This window comes from Lissotriton helveticus, chromosome 3_1, assembly GCF_964261635.1.
Source record: "Lissotriton helveticus chromosome 3_1, aLisHel1.1, whole genome shotgun sequence".
In the NCBI taxonomy this organism is placed as follows: Eukaryota; Metazoa; Chordata; class Amphibia; order Caudata; family Salamandridae; genus Lissotriton; species Lissotriton helveticus.
Genome location: NC_136061.1, coordinates 1,000,444,784 through 1,000,465,688, shown reverse-complemented (window position 1 = coordinate 1,000,465,688; position 20,905 = coordinate 1,000,444,784). Strand labels below are relative to the sequence as shown.

At 43.2% G+C, this 20,905-nt stretch overlaps 1 protein-coding gene across 1 annotated transcript in view; it reads left to right on the top strand.

Annotated features, from left to right (window-relative positions):
- The window catches only part of AGPS (alkylglycerone phosphate synthase), a 732,223-nt gene that overhangs the window by 422,664 nt on the left and 288,654 nt on the right, over window positions 1-20,905 (top strand). Inside the window, exon 12 of the mRNA XM_078681513.1 lies at window positions 2,345-2,396. Coding sequence (XP_078537639.1) covers window positions 2,345-2,396 — 52 coding nt within the window. The remainder of the gene's footprint in view (window positions 1-2,344; window positions 2,397-20,905) is intronic.

Sequence of the window (20,905 nt, the reverse complement as noted above, 5' to 3'; positions counted from 1 at the left end):
CAGTTTTCCAAAGGGTTTTCAGTTAAAGAAAACCCAAGCCAAGATGCCTGCCTCTGCATGTGCATGCATCATGGCTGATGTGTGCGCCATGACATGTGTCTTGTGTTGCATGGAGGCCATTTTTAATTTCCCATTCTGACATGGGAGATGTGCTGATGTTAGAATGGTAAAGTGATAGTAAAAATAAGGAAAGAAAGAAAGAAAACACTGTGCATGGGACTGTAAAAATAAAAAGGAAACGAGCGGGCCACTGGTAATTGGCAGCTGTCAGGCTCTCATGAAAATAATTGTAAAAAAGAGAGGGGAACTGGATGAGGAAGATCAGAGGCAAGAAGTGGAGAGTTGAAAGAGAGCATGGGGGTGGAGGGGGGGCAAGAAATACATGCACTTCCATGGAGTGCAGCATGTGAAATAAAGAGTTCGAACAAGTCGACAGTGGAAGGATAAAACCAAATTATCTAGTTGTTGTGATTTATTTTGTGTGTGTTTTACACAGAGAGAGAGATAGAGAGAGAGAGAGAGAGAGAGACAGACACACAGACACACACTTGGATATTGTAAGTGAACAGGGAAGCGATAGAGAGTACAAGAACTTGGCACTCGTCATTACGACTTCCCCAGTTCCAGGATGGCTTCGCTGTATTATGGGATGTTTGGTACCAAACATCTCGTCTTAATAAACCTGCACTGATTCCAGTGTCAGATTTATTAAAAATTGCACACAAAGGATCCATTAGAGGGGTCCCCTGAAACCTACCAACCCTTAGAACAGTTAGTGACCACACTAAGCCAGCCTGTCGCCACCAGAGAGAGTACTGACCTCATGGGGTGAGCAGCAGCATGCTCAGAGGTCAAGAACAACCTGTCCTGGGCAGAGGTGTTCACACCTTACCCCCTATCTGGAAGAGCCTTCCGTGGCTGTAAGCTTGAAAGGCCGTACCGCCTTTGAAATACGACCCCATCCTCTCATGGTAGAGGCAGGCTGCAGGCACCACAAACAGGAAAGTGGGTCCAGCGTCAAACAGGTCCCCAGCCCAACTGATGTCTGAGTACCAGCGAAAGGTACACCTGCTCTGGATGGTCCTCTCGGCCTCGACAATAAATCTTGAGGCCTCAGAACCCACGGTAGCTGAAAGGCACCAATACTCGGGGTACCAGAATCCCGGCCGCAAAAAACTACAAATTGAGTCCAGGTGGGCTTCAACTTCACAGAGAGCCAGTACCTGACGAGGGACATCAGAACACCAGTGACCCAGCAGCTCCAGAATCGTCGCTTCAAGGTGCCCGCCCCTGACCGCGAGGTTCTTCTTTGCGCGTCTTTGCCCAGCTGCACATCTTCACTGCACCCTTCCCGCCTGGCCCGGGCATCTTCGAACCAGCTGTGCTGCCATGGCCCCAGGGCCCTTGAGAGCCTTCAGACTTGCCTGCTAGTCCCTCTTTGCTTTGCTTTTACAGGTGGCTGCCTTCCTTCGTAGCGTTTCAGCTACAAAGCCCCTTTGTTCCTTCTTTCCCAAGAAATCCAGTAAGCTCCAGAGTCCTTGGCTCTTTGGACCTAGGCCCTGAACCTTCCGATTTCCAAAAGGATAACCACAACGATAACTGTACTGCATTACTTTTGCCAGTTGCCTTTTTCTTCCATAGGAAATATATTGTGTGTAATTGTGCATAACTGAAGGTAATGCAATTATTGTGATTTTCTCATATTGCGAAAAGTATTCACCTTGTATCCAAAGTTTTTGGTCCAAATATTTATATAAAAAGAAGTGTTCTTTTTCTAATCTGGTCTCGACTTCATTGAGTGTGTGCATCATTTATTGCCTCGGTGTGTACAACAAATGCTTAGCACTACCCTCTGATAAGACTAACTGCTTGCCCACAATACCACAAAATAGAGCGTTCGTATTATCTACCTTTGCCTCTGTATGGGTGTCTTTGACCGAGGCACAGGGTACCCCATTGTGGTGTATAGAGAGGTGGGTTTCCTACAGGTGGCAAGGCAAATATCAATTAAAATAATAAGAATTCATAAAATATAAAGCTAAAAATAAAGACTGAATCAATTGTTTTAGATCTAGCACTTTCATGCAATATATTATTTGTTATCGTAATAGCATGTGAACTCTGAAAAGGGAATATTTGTTGTAATGCAGAGTACTTGCCTTCAAGTTTAAAGCCTTGACATTCTTTAGGGTCTAAAACGTGGTTCATTCCAGTTGTGGCATATTTACGAATTGTATGCATTTGTCTATGAGCAATTCCATATAACCTGGTTTCTGATGTAGAAATGAAAACAAATTCTGAATTTATAAAGGATTCAAATAAATGAAATATTTTATTCTTTCAGAGATGTGCACCTGCTTCCATCCGCCTTATGGATAATGCTCAGTTTCAATTTGGTAAGTGTGTCAGATGTTTTATAAATATTTATTATGCCACACTTTTAAAAGAAGTATCTATGGTTTCCTTAGGCATGGGTCTGCCTTGGCAGTTTATTTGATCCGAATCTCAAAAATAACTCTAGGGCTAATCTTAGAAAAATCCTAGGAACAATCTGTCAAAATAAAATTCAGTGGCCTTTGTTTAGACATTCCTTTGGCTTTGTGGCGAGGATATTTCTAATGTGTGTAGTAGTTCTCACTTGCATGTCCTTTGTTTGCTGGTGAGGTTACAGGTTTACATTTTTTCCAAGTTTGCAACTGGTGAAACCGCGCAGTGGAGATTAGGCACTTTCTTCACGGTGTAGCAACATTTCTCTTTGGCAAAATGGGGTCTGCCTCTGAATTTAGAAATGGGTAAAACTGAAGGATTGGAGAAATACATATATGCCAAAAGAGTCTTTCCTCAGTCCTTAGTCTCTGCAAATCATCTGATAGGGCTCTAATTGACTATAGTTCCATGGGCTTTTAAATTACTAGGATTCTGAAAAGCAATCTGAGCAATCTCTTTCTGTAGGCGAGTCATATCTGCCCTACATTCTACTAGAGACAGAATGGCAAGATAAGATTTGATGCTGCTTCTGTGGGGGAAGAGTCCCAGCTTCTCAATATAGGTCTTGTTGCGTCTGCTCACTCTTTGAGCTTCTGGTCACTATCTGTTACATCCATGTGCTTCATTCACCCCATACTCGGGTCTGACCCGTTCCGAAAATAAGGTGATTAAAAATTTAGTAAAACATCAGCTACACTTTTTACAGTATAATATTTCATTTCCTAGGCTGATTTTTGGGCCATGGTAGAGACTCGGTTCTTTCCATGGTAAACTCGAGAACTGCTACCATCACTAGTCTTTGCAAGTGCCCCTTTCTCCTATAATGACACTACTTCATGCAGCAGAGCATTTCCTATCAAGTGATTGCAAATGTTGCCATTTCATTCTGATCTTTAATGTGCGGTAATTGGTAAACTGGCCCTTGCTGTCCTTTTCATGTCCTTGAAGATAATTGTTTTGAAAACCCTTGTTTTTCGTGGCATGAAAGGTTGCCATTCCTGCTTATGCAAGAACTCACAACTTCAAGGACACTGCTGTTGGAAATCTTAAAGTTTAAGAAAACTAAAATATTTTCCGATCTGGCCTCAGTGGGCTGGAGTAACCCTCCGAATGTGTTAACTTTCCCTGCTAAATACACAACCACTTCCCTCCTAAGCATTTTTTTATTATTCATCACTTTTAATTAAACTGAACCACCCCTTCCTGATATAAAATGATCCAGGTCTGACTCGAGCAGCCTGTTTTTTCCAGCCTTTGCAGCAGACAGATCCTCATCTCGAGTTAAATCTGATACTTTGCTGCTTATTTTTCCGTGTGTATTAAGTATGATTTCAACCAATGAATTTGGTTTGTCTCTTGTTGGGAGCCATACTTAAATTGATTGAATACACACGAACCATGTTTTTATTTAAAGTTTGAGACTATTCTCTCCTAGCACTGCTCACTCCCTACGTATGTCTTTGCATGGGTATGCTAGAAATGGCTTTGTTGAATTCTATAGAAAACGTACACAGCACAAGATGTTAATTGCAGACTTTTTACGCAAATATATTTTTTCACATTTATTTTCAGGATGAAGGGCTTTCCCTTGATGTTAAGGCCATTCTGGTGCATGCCCTTTACCTCGACAAATTTGCATGTAGTCTATTATTTTCATGATCATAGGCCCCATTTTTGATTCCCTTTTACTTGAGGATATTCCCATATCATCTCCGTACCCCATATCTACTCTCCGTTTCTCCCACATCCCCCTCGTCTTTTCCTAGACCCGAAGTCAGAACCTCCCTTACCCCTTCTCAAGCAACTGTTTCCCCCAGTCCTCTATTCTTGCCAATACCCTAAACTAGCACTTCTATACACGTAGTAACTTCTCTTTCCACTCTCAATTCTGGCACTTTTTATTTTGACCTGTTTTGAGCTCTTTTCTGCACCCCTTTTCTGGTGATTTGTCAAATTTGCTGCCATTTTTCAGTAAAAATATATTATGTTAGAAATTCACCAAAGTTGAGTTTAAGAAGTTTCAGGCTTCCATACTGATGTGCCTTTGAGTTTTTCCTTAAAAATGAGGTAGGCTTGTTTGAAAATAGTCATGTTCAGCAAGTTGTAGCTCTCCTCCCTCCTGAGGAAGGAGTATGGATTGGACGCTTCTGGTGCCTTGGGTATTGGGGCAAAAATTATGCATTTTTAGTTCTTAATTATACGGCAAAGTATGTCTCGCCTGTAGATGGTGCTGATCTTGTGAATTGTGGGATTCAAGAGCAGGTCGGGATTGAGGGTTACCATACCAGCCACTCAGCTGATAGAAAGCCCACAGTAACAGGGTTTATGTTTTAAATCAAGGTTTTATTATGGATACACCTACTGCATTCAGAAGTTGAACATATTTACGAAAAACATTACAACAAAATTACAGAACTCGGAGTCCAGTATTCTAACATTCCACCTTAGACTTTCTCTTGTATTCTTAGTAATTTCAAGACAGTATGAATCTAGCAGTCGGTTTCATTTGTATTCTGTTTGGCTGCTAAGGTCCAGAATGACTAACATTCTACTAGTAGATTGAATGCTTAGCAGATCGATCTTGAGACTGGAGCATGAAGGGTATTTATTCAGAGTGCCTTGTTAAAAGAAGTGCTCTCGGCTTCCCACCCCAAGATTGGATTCTTTCTCTGTATGTACTGCAGCACCAATTATTATCCTAAGGATAAAAGAAAGATTGAAAAGTCCGTGTTTCATTGCAAAGTGTTACCTGTTAGATGGATTGAGGCTGAGCTCCTACTACTGGTCATGGTGGACTCTTTAGGCCCTAGAAAGAGTTGTGCAGAATTATAAGTTGGCTGGAAAATGCAGTAGTTTGGAGAAAACATCTGTATTTGGGACCTTTTTTCATCGGATTCTGGTTCTAGGTGTCTTCCTCTTCCAGTTTCTCCTAAAAACCAAACGCATGGTTCCTATCTCCAGGACTATCAGCAGATGTCATGCAGGTCGATATTAGGTTCACTCCGGAATTTTCCGCATTTAAAATACGTTTTTGACAGGCTATGGTCATTAGTATTCAATATAGAATCGTTCAAGTTCCTCAGAGAGAAGAAGCCATAGACAAAAGAATGCACTGGAACATTTTCATCCATGTTTCTGGTCCCATAGGAGATGAGAGAGTTCTGTCCAGTAATGGATTTAAAGGCTGCGAAAAAACAAATTCACTAGCAACCGTCCACGCAGATAACACTCAAAGTAGAACTCATTTTAAACCAGTCAGTGTATTTGCTGTCTTAAATGGTGAGAAGGACTCAAATGACAAGAAGGACTTAAAGGCGAGAAGATATATGTATACTACACACTCACCCGCATTTTTCTCTGCTTTGCCGTCAGCGTTTAACTTTTTTGTTTCCACGTTCTGCCTTTCGATTGATCTCTGAAGCCCGGGTAACTAAAAAAAGTGTTAGTAACTTTGGTGGCCTACCATCAAAAACAGGGCATATATAGTTTTCCTTTTTTAGAGGAGTGGTTGACTGGGGTCCTTCTCATGTTCATCTGATGTGCAAGTTTGTTCAAGGCTTCATCATCAATGATTGGAAGCCGAAGACGGTGCCAGTTACATAATGGTGACTTCTTAGAGGCTTTTTTCTCATTATTAGTGTCCTCCTGATGATCCATCTACCATCATTTGAACAAATACACACTCCTGACTCTTTTTCCAAATTGAAGAAAACTGGAAAAGCATACTTACCTACATATAGGGGGGGATGTTGAAGTGCCACATCTGACCTACTTTTGTGAGTGTGTTACCAGCCAGCAGAGCTCTGTATTTAATCAGATGTAGAAGTTGTTTCTGGGCCCACTACGAAGTACTGGAACACTGATCTTTCAATAATAAGAAAGAACCTATGAACTAAGGATATTATGGCACCCTGAAGGGGACATTCAGCCTTTTAAGTGCAAAAATCTATTTCTTTCTTGTGGAAGCAACATTGACTTTGAGGCCGGAGTTCTGTTTTTTCTGTGTTGCTGCTTGTGCTTCTGAACCCAGGGCAGCCAGTGCTGTTAAAATGGTGTCATAAGATATTTTTATTCTTATTGCAGTTACCTCTGGCCGGAGGTTTCGCATACTGACATGCACTTCGATCGGAGGTTTTGCATACTGACGTGCTCTTCGATCGTGAACTTTACACTATGACAAGGTTGAACTGGGGCCAATATGATATTTTTGGTCTCAGCCTTTGCAGATTTCCATATCAAGTAGGAGGTATTTTTGCGTCTACCATTTCAGATCTTTTTAGGTCTCGCCTGAGCCAGCGCATGCGCCGCACTGGCGAGACATTTAGTAGCTGCTTTTAAAAGTGCTACCTTGCCGGCCACTAGCTTGCTGTTACGCGCACAAGCGCGCACAACGTGCACAGCTGCCATCTGGCTTTCTACAGCGCGTGAATCACCTCCCTTACCCCCTCCCACTCGCACCTTGTCAGCTTCAGCATGCGCTTGTTCTCCTTTGATCCCTATCTTTCCCTTTCTCAGTCTCACCCTCTCCCTGCCTTTTACACCTGCGGCCGCAAGACTTTGCCCGCCCCTCCTCTCACTCCCTCCTCCCACTCCTTCCTCGTCAGCTTCAGCACGCGCTTGTTTAAATGAAGTACTCCAGTAATGTTAGCCCTGTACATATTTATTGTAACGCTATTGGAGGTTCTCGTCGTCAGCGAATAAGTCTTTCGATAAGGATAATACACCTACCACCGTCCTCCAATGACGTTTTGCCTGACTCTGATATGTCCGCCTATAAGACTCTTGCCTGAAGTACACGCTAACGCATGAAGTAATTTCATTGGTATTTGTGGCGTTTACGTACTTGCGTCCACACAAGCAAGACCGGAACAAGAGTGGCGGGGTCTTTGCTTTAGTGAGGCTTCAGCGTACTACGCCTGATAGAAAAGGAAGTCTCTCAACAACTACGTATCCATTCTAAGTAGAGCCCGAAATCTGCGCAGTATAGGACGCTGTCTGGGGCTGAGTCGCCAATACCCAAGGTGAGTGTACCTCGGCTTCACCCTCTTTACCCGCGGGTGTTTGGCTTCATACACTCACCTTTACCATTGTGTTTACTTAAGTAGTATGAAACAATCTCAATTTTCTACCTTAGTTCAGGCATCTTTGCTCCTTTCAGTAAACTCTGTCAAGCATCCCATGTATGTTGGTGTGGTCTGAAGTTGTACTTTACAGTTGGTGTACCAGATTTGATAATATAACAGTTCATGCCTACGTTCAAAATTCAATTTTGGCTGGAGGCCCATCATCTGACCTAAATCATAGTTTCACACTGAGCCCATTTAGAAACTAAAAGTGAACGTTATAATGTTGTAAATGTAACCTGCAAACACATTTTATCCCTAGTATACCTGCCTCCCTTAGGGTGTTTTTTCTTATATACCCTAACAAGGCGAACTTCATAATAAACCTTGGACTCTTATCTATATGTGCTTCCAACATCAACACAAACGTTTGTTGAAAGGATTTGTGCTGACTTGTCAGTGCCGTAATACCTGCTATAAGAACGAGCATGAAAAATTCCATAGCCGGTCTGAGAATGAGGAAAAAACGTTCACTGCCCAGTGTGCAGTCTGGTGTGGGCCCAGTCACGGCCGGCCCTAGTCCATCATGCTTTTGAAATGGTGCCATTGTTCCAGGTGGCAGCCCCCTCCATTTGGGTTCGCAGACTTGGTGAACTGTGAAAGACACCACAGGGGGTATGGGGCTTTCCTGGGCCCGGCTGCCATGGGCTGAAACGGCAAAATGACACCGCATCCCTTTGAGGTGTTGCAGTCTGGGCAGGGCAGGGTTTGTGGCAGTGATTAGCTTTCCCTGCATCTCTTTCTCTTCGCTTAATCGCTGCATCTGCATGATAACAGTGTTAGGCAGACACTTGAACTGGTATGAGGTGTTAAGTGAGCCCTGCTCTTGCATGAATTAAAAACAAAACACAAGCACTGGCATAGCCAATAGGTCTCGCTTTTGGGACCTTATAAGTATTCAGTTATGCAGCACAATATCTTTGGTGCAACAACATCAACTGTTGCATGGCTAAACACATATAAGGTCCCAAAGGTGAGACCTATTGGGTATGCCAATGCTTTGATACAAGGCGGAGGGGAGAAGGGTGCAAGGCAGGGGGGAGAAGGGTGCAAGGCAGAGGGGAGAATGGTGCAAGGTAGAAAAGGGTGCAAGGCGGAAGGGGAAAAGGGTACAAGGCAGAGGGGGAGAAGGGTGCAAGGGGGAGGGGGAGAAGGGCGCAAGGGGGAGGCCAAGAAGGGTGCAAGTCGGAGGGGGAGAAGGGGGAAGGGGAGAAGGGTGCAAGTCGGAGGGGGGGAAGGGTGTAAGGGGGAAGGGGAGAAGGGTGCAAGGCAGAAGGAGAAGGGTGCAAGGCAGAAGGGGAGAATGGTGCAAGGTAGAAAAGGGTGCAAGGCGGAGGTGGAGAAGGGTGCAAGGTGGAGGTGGAGAAGGGTGCAAGGTGGAGGTGGAGAAGGGTGCAAGGTGGAGGTGGAGAAGGGTGCAAGGCGGAGGGGGAGAAGGGTGCAAGGCAGAGGGGAGAAGGGTGCAAGGTAGAAAAGGGTGCAAGGCAGAAGGGGAAAAGGGTACAAGGCGGAGGGGGAGAAGGGTGCAAGGGGGAGGGGGAGAAGGGCGCAAGGGGGAGTCCAAGAAGGGCGCAAGGGGGAGTCCAAGAAGGGTGCAAGGGGGAGGCCAAGAAGGGTGCAAGGCAGAGGGGGAGAATGGTGCAAGGTAGAAAAGGGTGTGAGGTGGAGAAGGGTGCAAGGCGGAGGTGGAGAAGGGTGCAAGGTGGAGGTGGAGAAGGGTGCAAGGCGGAGGTGGAGAAGGGTGCAAGGCGGAGGTGGAGATGGGTGCAAGGCGGAGGTGGAGAAGGGTGCAAGGCGGAGGTGGAGAAGGGTGCAAGGCGGAGGTGGAGAAGGGTGCAAGGCGGAGGGGGAGAAGGGTGCAAGGCAGAGGGAGAAGGGTGCAAGGCAGAAGGGGGAAAGGAGCATGGCAGAGGGGGAGAAGGGTGCAGCAGTTTTTACGGACCCCTATACAAGCAACTACTGCTTAGGCCTGATGTATGGCGCATTCCTACAGAGCGGAATCTGTCCATGATGCCTGTTCACCTTGCCAAGACCAGCATGCAGATACTTCAGGAAGCACCGGCTGCTTAGGAGAAGGAGAAATCGTTGCGTGTTCGCGTTCCTTTTCAGTCTGACAATACAAATCGCGAACGACTCCTGTGTGTGGCATAAGTCATCTTTTCACTTTCAGGTTGAACCGTCGCCTCCGATTAATTCTTTGAGAGGCGGACAGTTTGAGGTGACAGGATTCCTACAGCTCCCACCTGTTTCGTTCAACAATCAAGGCGCCAGTGGCGCTGTTAGTGACACACAGCAAGACGCCCATAACCGACCTCGGTTTCACGTCAGTTCAGTAAATAAACCCACTCCTCCTCCCACCCAATCTCTGTTCAGTTTGTAATGAATCTCCACCAAAGTTTCACACTCGCTTGTCATCAGACTTTTGCACACGCCTTGCTCATGCCTTGAATTTCCCTTCATTTAGAAAAGGGGGGGGGGGGGAAGCACGGCGAGACGAAAGGGGAGGAGGCTGGAGGGAGGGAGCGGCCAAAGCTGACACAGAGAGAAAGGGAGGACGTGAACCACTGGCTGGAGGTGGAGTGAGTGACTCCCGGCAGGCTCCTCAGTTGCTAGAGCATTCTCTGCTGGAAATTAAAGCTAGGCAGGCCGGTGAAAGGGGTGGAATGAAAGGTATCTGGGAGGTTTGGAAGTAAAGGTGAGCTTGCAAGGCCAATAGGGAGGGAGAGGAAAAAAATGGAACTAGGAAGTGGAGAAGGGAAGGGCAGGTATGGAAGAAAAATGACAAGAGGGAATCCGAGGCAGAGTCCCAGCTCCAGAAACTTAAATGAAGTTAACTCTTGGGCAAGGAACGGATCGTTGTTCCACTTTACATCTGAGATTATTCAGACAAGTGGCTTGATAGAGGGACAGTGGGGGGAAGTACTTCAGTGCTGTAAAGAGCTATAAGCGAGGAGCACTTCCTTCCATATAGCTGGGAAGTTTTGAGCACAAAAAAGTCAGCAGTTCCATGGGGACCGAGTATGAGAGAACAGTAGGCGAGACCTAAAAAGCTGACGAAGGGCGGGGGGAGAAAGGAGGGGGTAGTGCAAGCAGAGGAGCCTGAATAAAGCTGACAAGGGGGAGAAGGGAGGGGGGAGTGCGAGCAGAGGAGCCATTAGAACAAGGCTTGATGAGATAAGAAAGGCAGATGGCGGCTGCGCGCGTCCACGCGCACATGCAGGCAAGCTTTAGGCCAGGAAGAGCTTGTGGGTAGCACTTTGAAAAGCCCCTTACTAAAAGTCGAGCAGCAGTGCATGCACTGCTCTAGGCTCGACCTAAACAGAGTGACCTCACATACCAATGGGCTCTGCTCACTTGCAAAAAAGGGAAAGGGGTGAAGAGCAGAAAACTGAGAGAGAGAGGTGGTTATTATTTTTATTACCATTCTGTTTTGTTGTTTTATTTTACAAACAAGCATGTGCATCCAAAACTAACATGAACAGAGTCTAACATAAATAGTAACTGCAGTCGAGTGTAATCACTTACTGTTTTCTATTTTCATGTAATTTACATGAAACAAAGGAATATTGAACAATTGGGTCTGTAAAAGAATAGTAGAGATGACAACTTTGAGTTGGTAGGAGGAAAGGAGCGGTGACCCCCACATCCATCCTTACCACCCTGAGGTGAGTGCAAAGAACCGTCTGAGATAAACCCTAGCTATTTAACCCATCAAATGACACACCATTCCTTGTTTTGCACATCTGCAAAGGTAGCACTACTCCCCGGCATCAAGTTTGATTACACCTGAAATCTTAATTCCTGTGTTCCTGGGTACATCTATGAGGTCTGGTGTTCTTATTAGGTTTTAATAGACATATTGAGGGAGAGGCACATCTAAAAGGGGTTAGACAAACAAAAGAAAGTAAGAGCTGGGGGAGATGGCAGAGTACAGCAGAGAGCTGAACATAAGGGGCAAACAGGTATATGGAACAAGACCCTTAAGGAAAGGGAGACGGGGAAGGAGTGATGTGTATGTAATGGCAGACTCAATGAAATAAGGGAAGAATGTTGGTTAGGCAAAAGGAATAGCATGCAAGAAATGAAATGTAACCGGCTTGGGGAGAGTGAGAGGGTGGACGAGGAGAAAATGTAACTTACATAAGAGCAGTGGTGTAACTCAAAATGACGGGGTCCCTCTCGGCAGAATGTGATAATGGGCCCCTGAGTCTCCCACATCTCACAGATATTCATTGGCCCTGGGCTGAATGGGAGCCCCCTGATGGGTTGGGGGCCCTCTGAAGTGGTGTGGCCCATCTGTGCTGCAGGGGCCTGTATTGCATCCTGGCACAAGAGGTGAAGCAAGGTAAGAGGCTGGGAGACGAGTGGTGAATAGCAGCGCATGTAGGAGGAAGTCGTAGCTACAGGGGCAGCAACAGCAAATGGAGATAAGAGGTGAGAGAGAGATAAAACATGAAGAGTTGAGCATGGAGGGGAGAGGTGAACATGAAGGGGGCAGAATCAGTGAATAAAGTAAATGCTGGAGAGAAAGGCGAAAGCCAGTGCTTGGATAGTGGAGGTAGATATAAGAGAAGTGGAACCATTAGGATAACTTGAGTGTCATGGAGAGGGAATGCTGAGTGTTAAATGTAACAGGCAACACAACCAAGATCGGGTACGAGGCAGGGGAGAGGTAGATTTCAGACAATCGTCCACTGTACCATCATTGAAAGGTTTGCTGATGTGCCTCTCTCTAGAACCACATCAACCTGATTTAGAATTTTTTTGTTTTTTCCCAGCCATTTTTAGTTTTTCCCTCTGTTTCATTGTAGTTGCCAAGTCGTCTGCTGTGGCGTCTCCCAAGAATTTTCTCTTCCCCTATGGGTTTCTTTGTTTGTTTAAGCTCTTGTTCTGATTAGATTTTTTTTAAATGTATTTAATACTTGTGCTCAATCATGTCGGAGGATGGTGATGAAGTTAAAAATGTGCCCCCCCTGGAAACATTTCTGTGGACGCCCATGCTCTCAGCTAGTGTCTCGCTTTGTCGTTCCTGTTTTTAGCTGAGAGGGGTCTGTTGGCTGCAAAACAACAGTACATGACAACATAAAAATATAAGAAATTTCTTAAAAAAATTATTGTTACATTGCCAATGAAAACATATTTTCCTTTCGAATATAGTGTTTAGTTTCAGTTTGACCACGAGTTCTCAAGACGTATGAGGACATTACTTATAATTATATGTTAAACGGAACAAGGGCATTTTTATTCATTCTGCTTGCAATTAAATATACCAGTAATGCGAGTTGTGTTGGTATGTTTCGGAAAGCTTGAAAGATTCCATTTACAAACAAAAACGCCTGTGGTATTTCATGCTGCAGACTCAACGCAATTAAAGAAAAATTCCATGTGTTAGCCAAACTGATATACATCTATGTGTCATTATTTAAAAGTAGTACCAGCTGTTTCCTTACTTTCATCTTTATTTATCACAAATATTTTATTTAGTATATATGATCAGATTCCACATACTTGTTGCTTTAAAAACTATTTCAAATCAAAATCTAGGGTTAGCCATAACGGCCCCATTATGACTTATTTGCGCTTTACGGAAATTTCATTAAAAAAAAGAACGTTGACTTTTTTTTTTTTTTTTTTTTTTTTTTTTACTTCATCTGCTCGTATCTGATTTTGTGCATACCCCTTTGTGATGCCAACCTCACCCAATATTTTTTCATGGAGTTATAACAAAATTGACATTTCATGAAATTTATGAGAATCAGGGAGTCACGAGCCAAACACCTCGTCCTACTTGCATTGAACAGAGAAAACCCAAGTTTCAACAAGAAAAATCCTGATGCCACCTCTAATGCTTTAACCTCCCTTACCCTGGATATCCTGAAAACGGTCATCACAAATATGAACCCATCACACTTTCAAATCCCATACCACCTTCACTAGACAAAAATCACTGTGATGCCCTCTGACTGCAAATGATCAACTCTTCCTTGAACTATTGTTCCACCCCATGTTCTTTCAAGATACGGTATATTTGGCCCCTGCCTAAAAAGTCAAACTGCAACCTCGGATATTTTTTAAAGCTACAGCCCCATCACATGCACCCCATCCTCTCAAAGATCATTGAACTATGTGTAACCAGCCAGGTTTTTCCTCTAGTGTGCCAGTACCAAGCATTACATCTAGCGTGCCAGTGCCAAGCATTACATCTAGTGTGCCAGTGGCAAGTATTACCTCTAATAGCCTGTTCCAAGTACTACCTTTAGTATGATAGTGCCAAGTGTTATACACCTAGTATGACTGTACCAACAATTACCTCTAGCATGCTAGTGGCAATTATTTTTCGCTTGTGTTGTTGTGCTCTAATGCTGAGAATTTGCCAGAATATTGCAATTGTTGTCTATGTAAGCCCAGAATTACCTTCACCATGCCAGGGACACCTGCAGACTATAGAGCACAACACCACATTCTCACTCATTCATGCTGTCTTACATTCTCTCCCTTGCACACATCTCACTTATTCTCGCCATCTTTTAGTCTTCTCTCACTCATTCACCATCACCTAATTACTCACTCACTCACATTCACACTTGCTTGTACTTATTCTTACTCTCGTTCATTCTCACTCTCTTAGATTCATTCACATCCATTTACTCATTCCCAATTTCTCTCACTTTTACTTCCACTCCTACTTTCTCACTCACTTACTTGAACTCAATCGTACTCATACTTAGTCTTTTTAGTCACTTATCCTCTTACTCTCTCATCCATTTTCACTCACTTACTATTTGTTGCCTTTGATAGTGTCTGACAATCAGATATTTGTAAAGCGCTCTAATACCCTCAGCGCTACATAAAACTCTTTAAATAAAAATAAATAATTGACTCACTGATGCTCACTGTCACTCATTCCGTATTCTCACTTTCATTAACACACAGAGAGATACTCACACATACAAATCCATTTACAGACACACGCACATGCTCTCACCGCACGTGCACACAAACAATACCTAAAAGCATTTTCCTTGCGTATCTAGCTGCCTGCACAGTCCCATTTCAGCTCCATCCATTATTGGCATAGCTACACAGATCCTTGCCACTTCAGCACAGGTGCATGAAACTAAAGCCTGGAACCTGCGCTGTCGCAGGTTCTAGGTTTTAACCGCTTGCGTTTCCCCTCACCTCTTGTAAACACCCACTATACTCTCTCGCAGTCCAGTGGGTGGATCCCTTCTTGGAAATCACCCTCCTGCAATGGTCCCAGAGTAGAAATTCACTAACGAGATGTACTATGAGAAAGGGGACTTTCTCCCCTTTCTAGAAATACCTCTCCTTTTGAGAGGTTATGCCCCCACGCTCTAATCACACTGGAAACAGCCAAACCCTAAAGTATCCGGCTGCTTACACTTTCACAAGCTGTGACGTCTGCGCGCCTGGCATGCTGCGCGTCACAGCAAACAAAACAAGCATTTGCAATACAATCTGTCTCTCCTTAGGGACCTTATATGTATTTAGCTATGCAGTACATTAGCCTGGGTGCTGAAATATCTACTGTTCTTTAACATGGAGGAAAAGTAAGCACCAAACTGCGTGACAGGCCAGGTATGGAAGCACATGGAGAGAAATGTTGCCTTTTAGCAGGAAATGGTATAGTCCAAAGCTCTGTTTTTAATATAAAGTCAAGGCCTTTGGTGGTCATATCACTGAAAATACAAGATTTGAAAAAATTATGTATTGTCTATGGGTGCTTGTGGAAGACAATTTCTATGGACTGGAATCTAGAGAATGCAAAAGTGATTCTGGTATTTTACTGACCTCTACTAGTTGTTTTCTATCAAGACAGTTAAATAGAGTCAGTTGAACAAGCAGAAAGCAATTAATTTTGGTATTTTACTGACCTCTACTGGTAGTTTTCTATAAAGACAGTTAAATAGAGGCAGTTGAACAGAAACAAAGTTCCTACGTGGAAGCAGACAAGTCCTAGGGCTAATCTCCAGAGCCCACAAAGTACATACACATATAAGTATATATTACATTATTTACAAGAGGTCTTTAATGTTCGACCTAAAAAGATAAAAACATTTCAGGATGCAAGGGAGCTCTTCCCTTGCAGCTCAAATTGAGGGATATAAAAGAAAATCCCTCTACCGCAAGCACCAGATGGATTTCTTCTCTTAAGTGGGAGGGCTCAATGCTCCCTTGCTCAGCACTGGAGAGGCCGTGAGGATGATGTAAACTTAGCTTACCCCTCACTAAAGGGGTTGTGGGTATTTCTTCCTCAAATATTATTGATTGCATTTTGCTGTCAGGCCACTTCTTGAAATATGTTTACTCAAATGATTTCCTTGAAAAGCAAGAAAAGTATCTCAACCCAGTCCTGTTGGAACTTCGTTACCTTGTGAAAACCAAACTTGTCCCTGCAGCCTTACTTAATCCTCTGGGTGACGTGATTAATAATGTTGGTAGGTGGTTATACTGTGCATAAGTAGACTAAGACAGGTACGTGGCTGCATAATTAAGTCTAACCTTAAATCTACACTGAGCCATGCACAGCATGATTTGTCTGATAAGGAAATCCTAGTTGAATTTCGGATGCTAAAGAATGGACTTGCTAGTTCACTTAAAGATACAGGTAAATTTGAGAGTGTACTAAGAGAATTCCATTAAAGCCAACCCTAGGAAACCAGAGATCATAGGGGCCTCAGGTGACATGAAGCATGTGGGTCGAGGGTTTACGGGGCATTCTGGAACTATACCATTAGTCTTCCTGGACTAATGGTATAGTCCAGTAATGTTTATGGTAGTAAGGTGCATGGAAGTTTGTGTAATTTGTATTCCCTTGATGGCTTAGAGAAAGGGAATGCATCTACAGGGGTACAAAAGTCAATTGAAGAATGACCGGCATTTTAGAGCCCTGGCCTGGAAGGGTACCGTTTGTCAATTGCAAACATAATAAATCACTTTTGGGTACCACTTAAAACTAACATACTGACTGCAGTTACAGTTGGCCAAAAAAGGTCGGTCCCTGATTCATGGGGCTTATCCATGATTGAAAGGGAAATTGGGCACATCCTGCTTATTATTGACTTTTTCCCTCATGAATTCTGAGTTGTATACTGTTAGGTAGACTGCAAACTTGGGCAGAAAATATGGAGCCACCCAAGGTTTCAGTTAGGCATGCAGTAGGGTTGGGAACTAAAGACGAGTCTCTCAAACTATACCTATTAATAAAAAAATGTCAAAATAGAAATAGGCAGTATTCGCCTTGCATTTATGGCCCTGTTCCATCTTATTGACTGGTTCAAATGATGGCATATCCTGATAAAAATGAGAGTTGAGGCAGAGCTAGTAACCCTGTTCCATATACAGCATCATGTGTCAAAGGTCAACTAGATGTTATGTTTTCAAGAGAGAATGCACCAGGCCTTTTAAATCAGAAAGGGGGTATGGCATATATGTCTGCTTTTTTCTTTTTTCTTTTCATTATATATAAATGATTTTGAGAAGGAGCTTACTGGGATCGTCGTGAACCACCTAGTGACTGTAAAGCAAAGTTGTCCTCTACTCCGTTTTACCGAATTATGGTGTGTTGAGATCAAGGACAGTGATTGGTCCTCAGCTATTAAAACCCCACTATAAGGCACACATAGGACAGTTTAAAGTTAATGTTCCTAAATAAAGTATCACGTCACTTTGACCATAATGGCAAATTTCTTGAAAGGGTGCATTTCATTTCTTATTTGTTATCTACTTTTAGATATAACCAGAATTAGCATCCTCTGCTGTGCTTCAAATCTGCTGATTTGACTAAAGTTAACAGTGGTATTTTGTGTTTTTTTAAAACAAGCGTGGCATGCACATTCCATCTATCCTCAAGATTTACAATTCTTAAGTATGGCTATAACGGGTGCTGGGCTAAGGATGTGTACAAAAAGGAAAATACCTCCAGATGGAGGAAAATAGATTTTTACTGTGGATTCTTGGTTTACCACAGACATCTGCCCCCTTTTCATTTTGTCAGGAACTAGAAATGGTGTGTTTGGAAGATAAGATAAAATATCCCTCCCCACCTTCCCTCCGCACCTTCCCTCCGCTCCTGCATTGCATTGGGTTGCAGTTTGGTCTAATCAATGTGCTGACCTAACATGATTATTCTTGATAAACGTATTTGCTAAGGACACCCTTTGCTATATTTATATCAGGGTCGTGTTGGAGAAAATAAGGCTTGGAGAGATTTGTAGTTGTTTTAGAAAACAGTGGTTCATATGTGGCCAATACTGGTCCAAGAGCAAGGGCAGACGCAAGGGCAGCATCAAAATTTAGAGCAATTGAGCTTAAGTCTAAAACAATACTTGATATCTCGGGGATCAACAATCAGTGTGACCAGGGACACGTCAGTCAAAATAACGTCAGTTATTTAATTTATAAAGTTATGCAGAAAATAGTTCAGGAGCTCACATAGAAAAAGTGACAACAAGCATGATGTGATAAGTGAGGGTGACTTTAAAATATATGACAACATATAGGAGAACTCATAAATAAATTATACAGATTGTATGGAGTTCTTGTTGTAGGGGGTCGACGGCGTTTCGGTCTCAGTTGTTTGAGATCATCTGGGTTCTTAATTCTAGAGAAAGAAACATGCTAGTCTGATTGAGAGTTGGTCTTCTCCAAGGTATGTTTAGTCTCCTCAAAGGTTGAGAACATGTGTATGCTTTGTCCTTGCAATTAAATCTCATCTCAATACTGCATGCACGAGTTCTGTAATGCTCCCAAATATGACTTTTTTTAGACCAATATAGTTGACACCGGGACACCTTAATTGTATATTAGCCTTTTGCACTTATTACGGATTAATTGCCCCTTGATTAGTTTTGATTACCAATGTTATACCAGTGGTACTCACGATTAGAACCACCATGGGTGAGTAATGAATGAATGTGAACTTGCATTGGATTCGTTTTTTTGTATCTTTTTTGGCTCACACATTCTCATGTTTTAATGCTACTTTTTCCAATAATTTTAGCGTGCTGTAAGGTAAATTTAACAATTTTTCACTGACATATAATAGAGCTGTAATAATTCTAAAAAAAAGCCATTGTCACCTATCCGCAACCAAGTAGGCCAGCCGGGGGGAATGCAAATAAATACAATTGCTACACAGACTTAATTGCCATCTATTTCAAAGCTGAGTTTACAGAAATCCGTTTAGGACCAGTGGTGACTGGCATGTGCCGGGGGTGGTGGGGGCAAGGAGGACACATTAAAATAGGTACTTACCTTTTCTACAAGTGCGACTCCCAAGCCAATCCTGGTGCTGTTCTCATGCAACATGGGAGCAACGCTAGGATTGGTGGGAACAGCCTCTATCATCACTCACAAGAGCACTGGAGACCTTTGCTTTCTCTAATCCAGCGGTCTCAAAATAGATGGTGTTAGACCGGTTTAAAATGCACATGCCTGGCTGGCCATCGGAAGATGCAATGGCCGGCCAAAGAGACATGTGCATTTTAAACTCGAGAGCAAAAAGATCCCTGCTGCCACTCAGCAGCAATGCCCCGTCCTAATGCTCAGTTTGGGACGGGTCGGTTGCTGAAAAATAAAATGATAATAAATAAAACTTTATTACCATTTTTTTTCCAGCTCTGGCCTGAGGCTTTTATTTGTAGGGTGACGTTCCTCTGCTCAATCGGAGGAGCTGCCCCAGCGTAGGTCTGAATTGAAAGGAACAGCACCATGGCTCACACAGATCAGGGAATATTGTCCTCTTTGAAGCTACCATGGCCTGGTCAACTGCAAGTCAATTGTCGGTTTATTCTGTAAGAGTAGGAATTCAATTAAAATGAATGTGTCCAAAATCATCCCAAAGAAGCCATGAAAGCCCTGAGAAACAATACTTTAAGGTAGTGAAAGATAAAATTGGGACAGGAATTGTGGAAAAATGTTAGTTCGAAGTAGTGTCCATGTATTATCTAGTTTATAGGTTATCGATATCTACTCCATTCTGCCCATTACATTTAGGAAAGAATGAGGTATCGTCTTAAAAAAAATAATGGAAGTGGAACACAATGGGTACCACAACGAAAACCATATTTAACAGTATCCAGAGTTGAAAAAGTGTGTGAAAAACAGCCGTTGGTGTCCATAAACTCCACTCATACCACCATTAAGCTGGAGCTTTTTGTAAAACACAAGGAAACTGAACACCGACAGCAGTGCAGAGAAGATTATACTCCGATATCTCTGTTATGAGGTCTTTGATGATCCTAAAGCCCAGCATGGTTCTAGTCTAAGCAAGCAAGTAGTGGGTGGAAATGGAAAGTAAAGGAGAGCTTCTTCGCTCCAAGGTTGCTCCAGGCCATTTTAGATTTAGCCTTCCAAAGCGCTGTAGGAGAATTCTGATGCAACTGGTGACAGGAGCAACATTGCTTTGTAGTAAAACTAGATATGGGGTCTATGGTGACCTTTTACAGTTTGGTTTAAGGTCACCCAGCAGTAGTACAGCCACCTGTTAGCGTGGCACTTTCAGTTTGATCCACCCATGCCCAGATGCAATATCAACTGAACAGGCTTTGTCTGTGTGTTTTGCACTTTTTGAAATGGAAAACACTGATACATAAACATTTTGTTTCTGGGCGGAGGTTCTGACATACCCTCTTGGTTGAGAAGTTGAGCATTTTTAACTTTTCTCCTTACAATTCTTGAACCCTTTGAGCATTCTCCATCACTCCTAATTATATTAGGTTCTTAACCGCATGCGTGCGGGCGGAATTCCGCTCGTACGCTGAGATTTTTCAAAGCGCATGTTACGTGACGAGCTGGGCTCGTCATCAGCGTGCGAGGAGGCTACGCCATGACGAGCCCAGCTCGTCATCAGCGTGGAAGGGGTTAAGCTTAAACCTGTGGCCTTTTATGTTGTGTTTTTCTTAACTGTATTGTTTTGCTGTTGCAAATAATCCCTCTCCCATGTTGTTTTAGGATTGTCTAGTCATCTGGCGTAGCTACCAAAGGTGAGCCAAGCAGTCCTAGTTAAAACCTGTTTATGTGTAGTATGATACTAGTTGGTTTCCTGCAGCTAGAAACCTACAGCATTAGTTACACTAATAGAGGTATAATTTCTGCTAGATAGCACAATACTAGCTATTCGTATTGAGAAAGCATGCTATACTTCTGTGCAGTTATCACAGTGTTCTCCCATGCTTACTGGTTTTTATATATTCGCCAAGTATTTTTAATGTATGTTATAGTATCCAATATGTATGCTAGGGAAGAGGTGTGGCGCAGCGGCCAGGGCTACT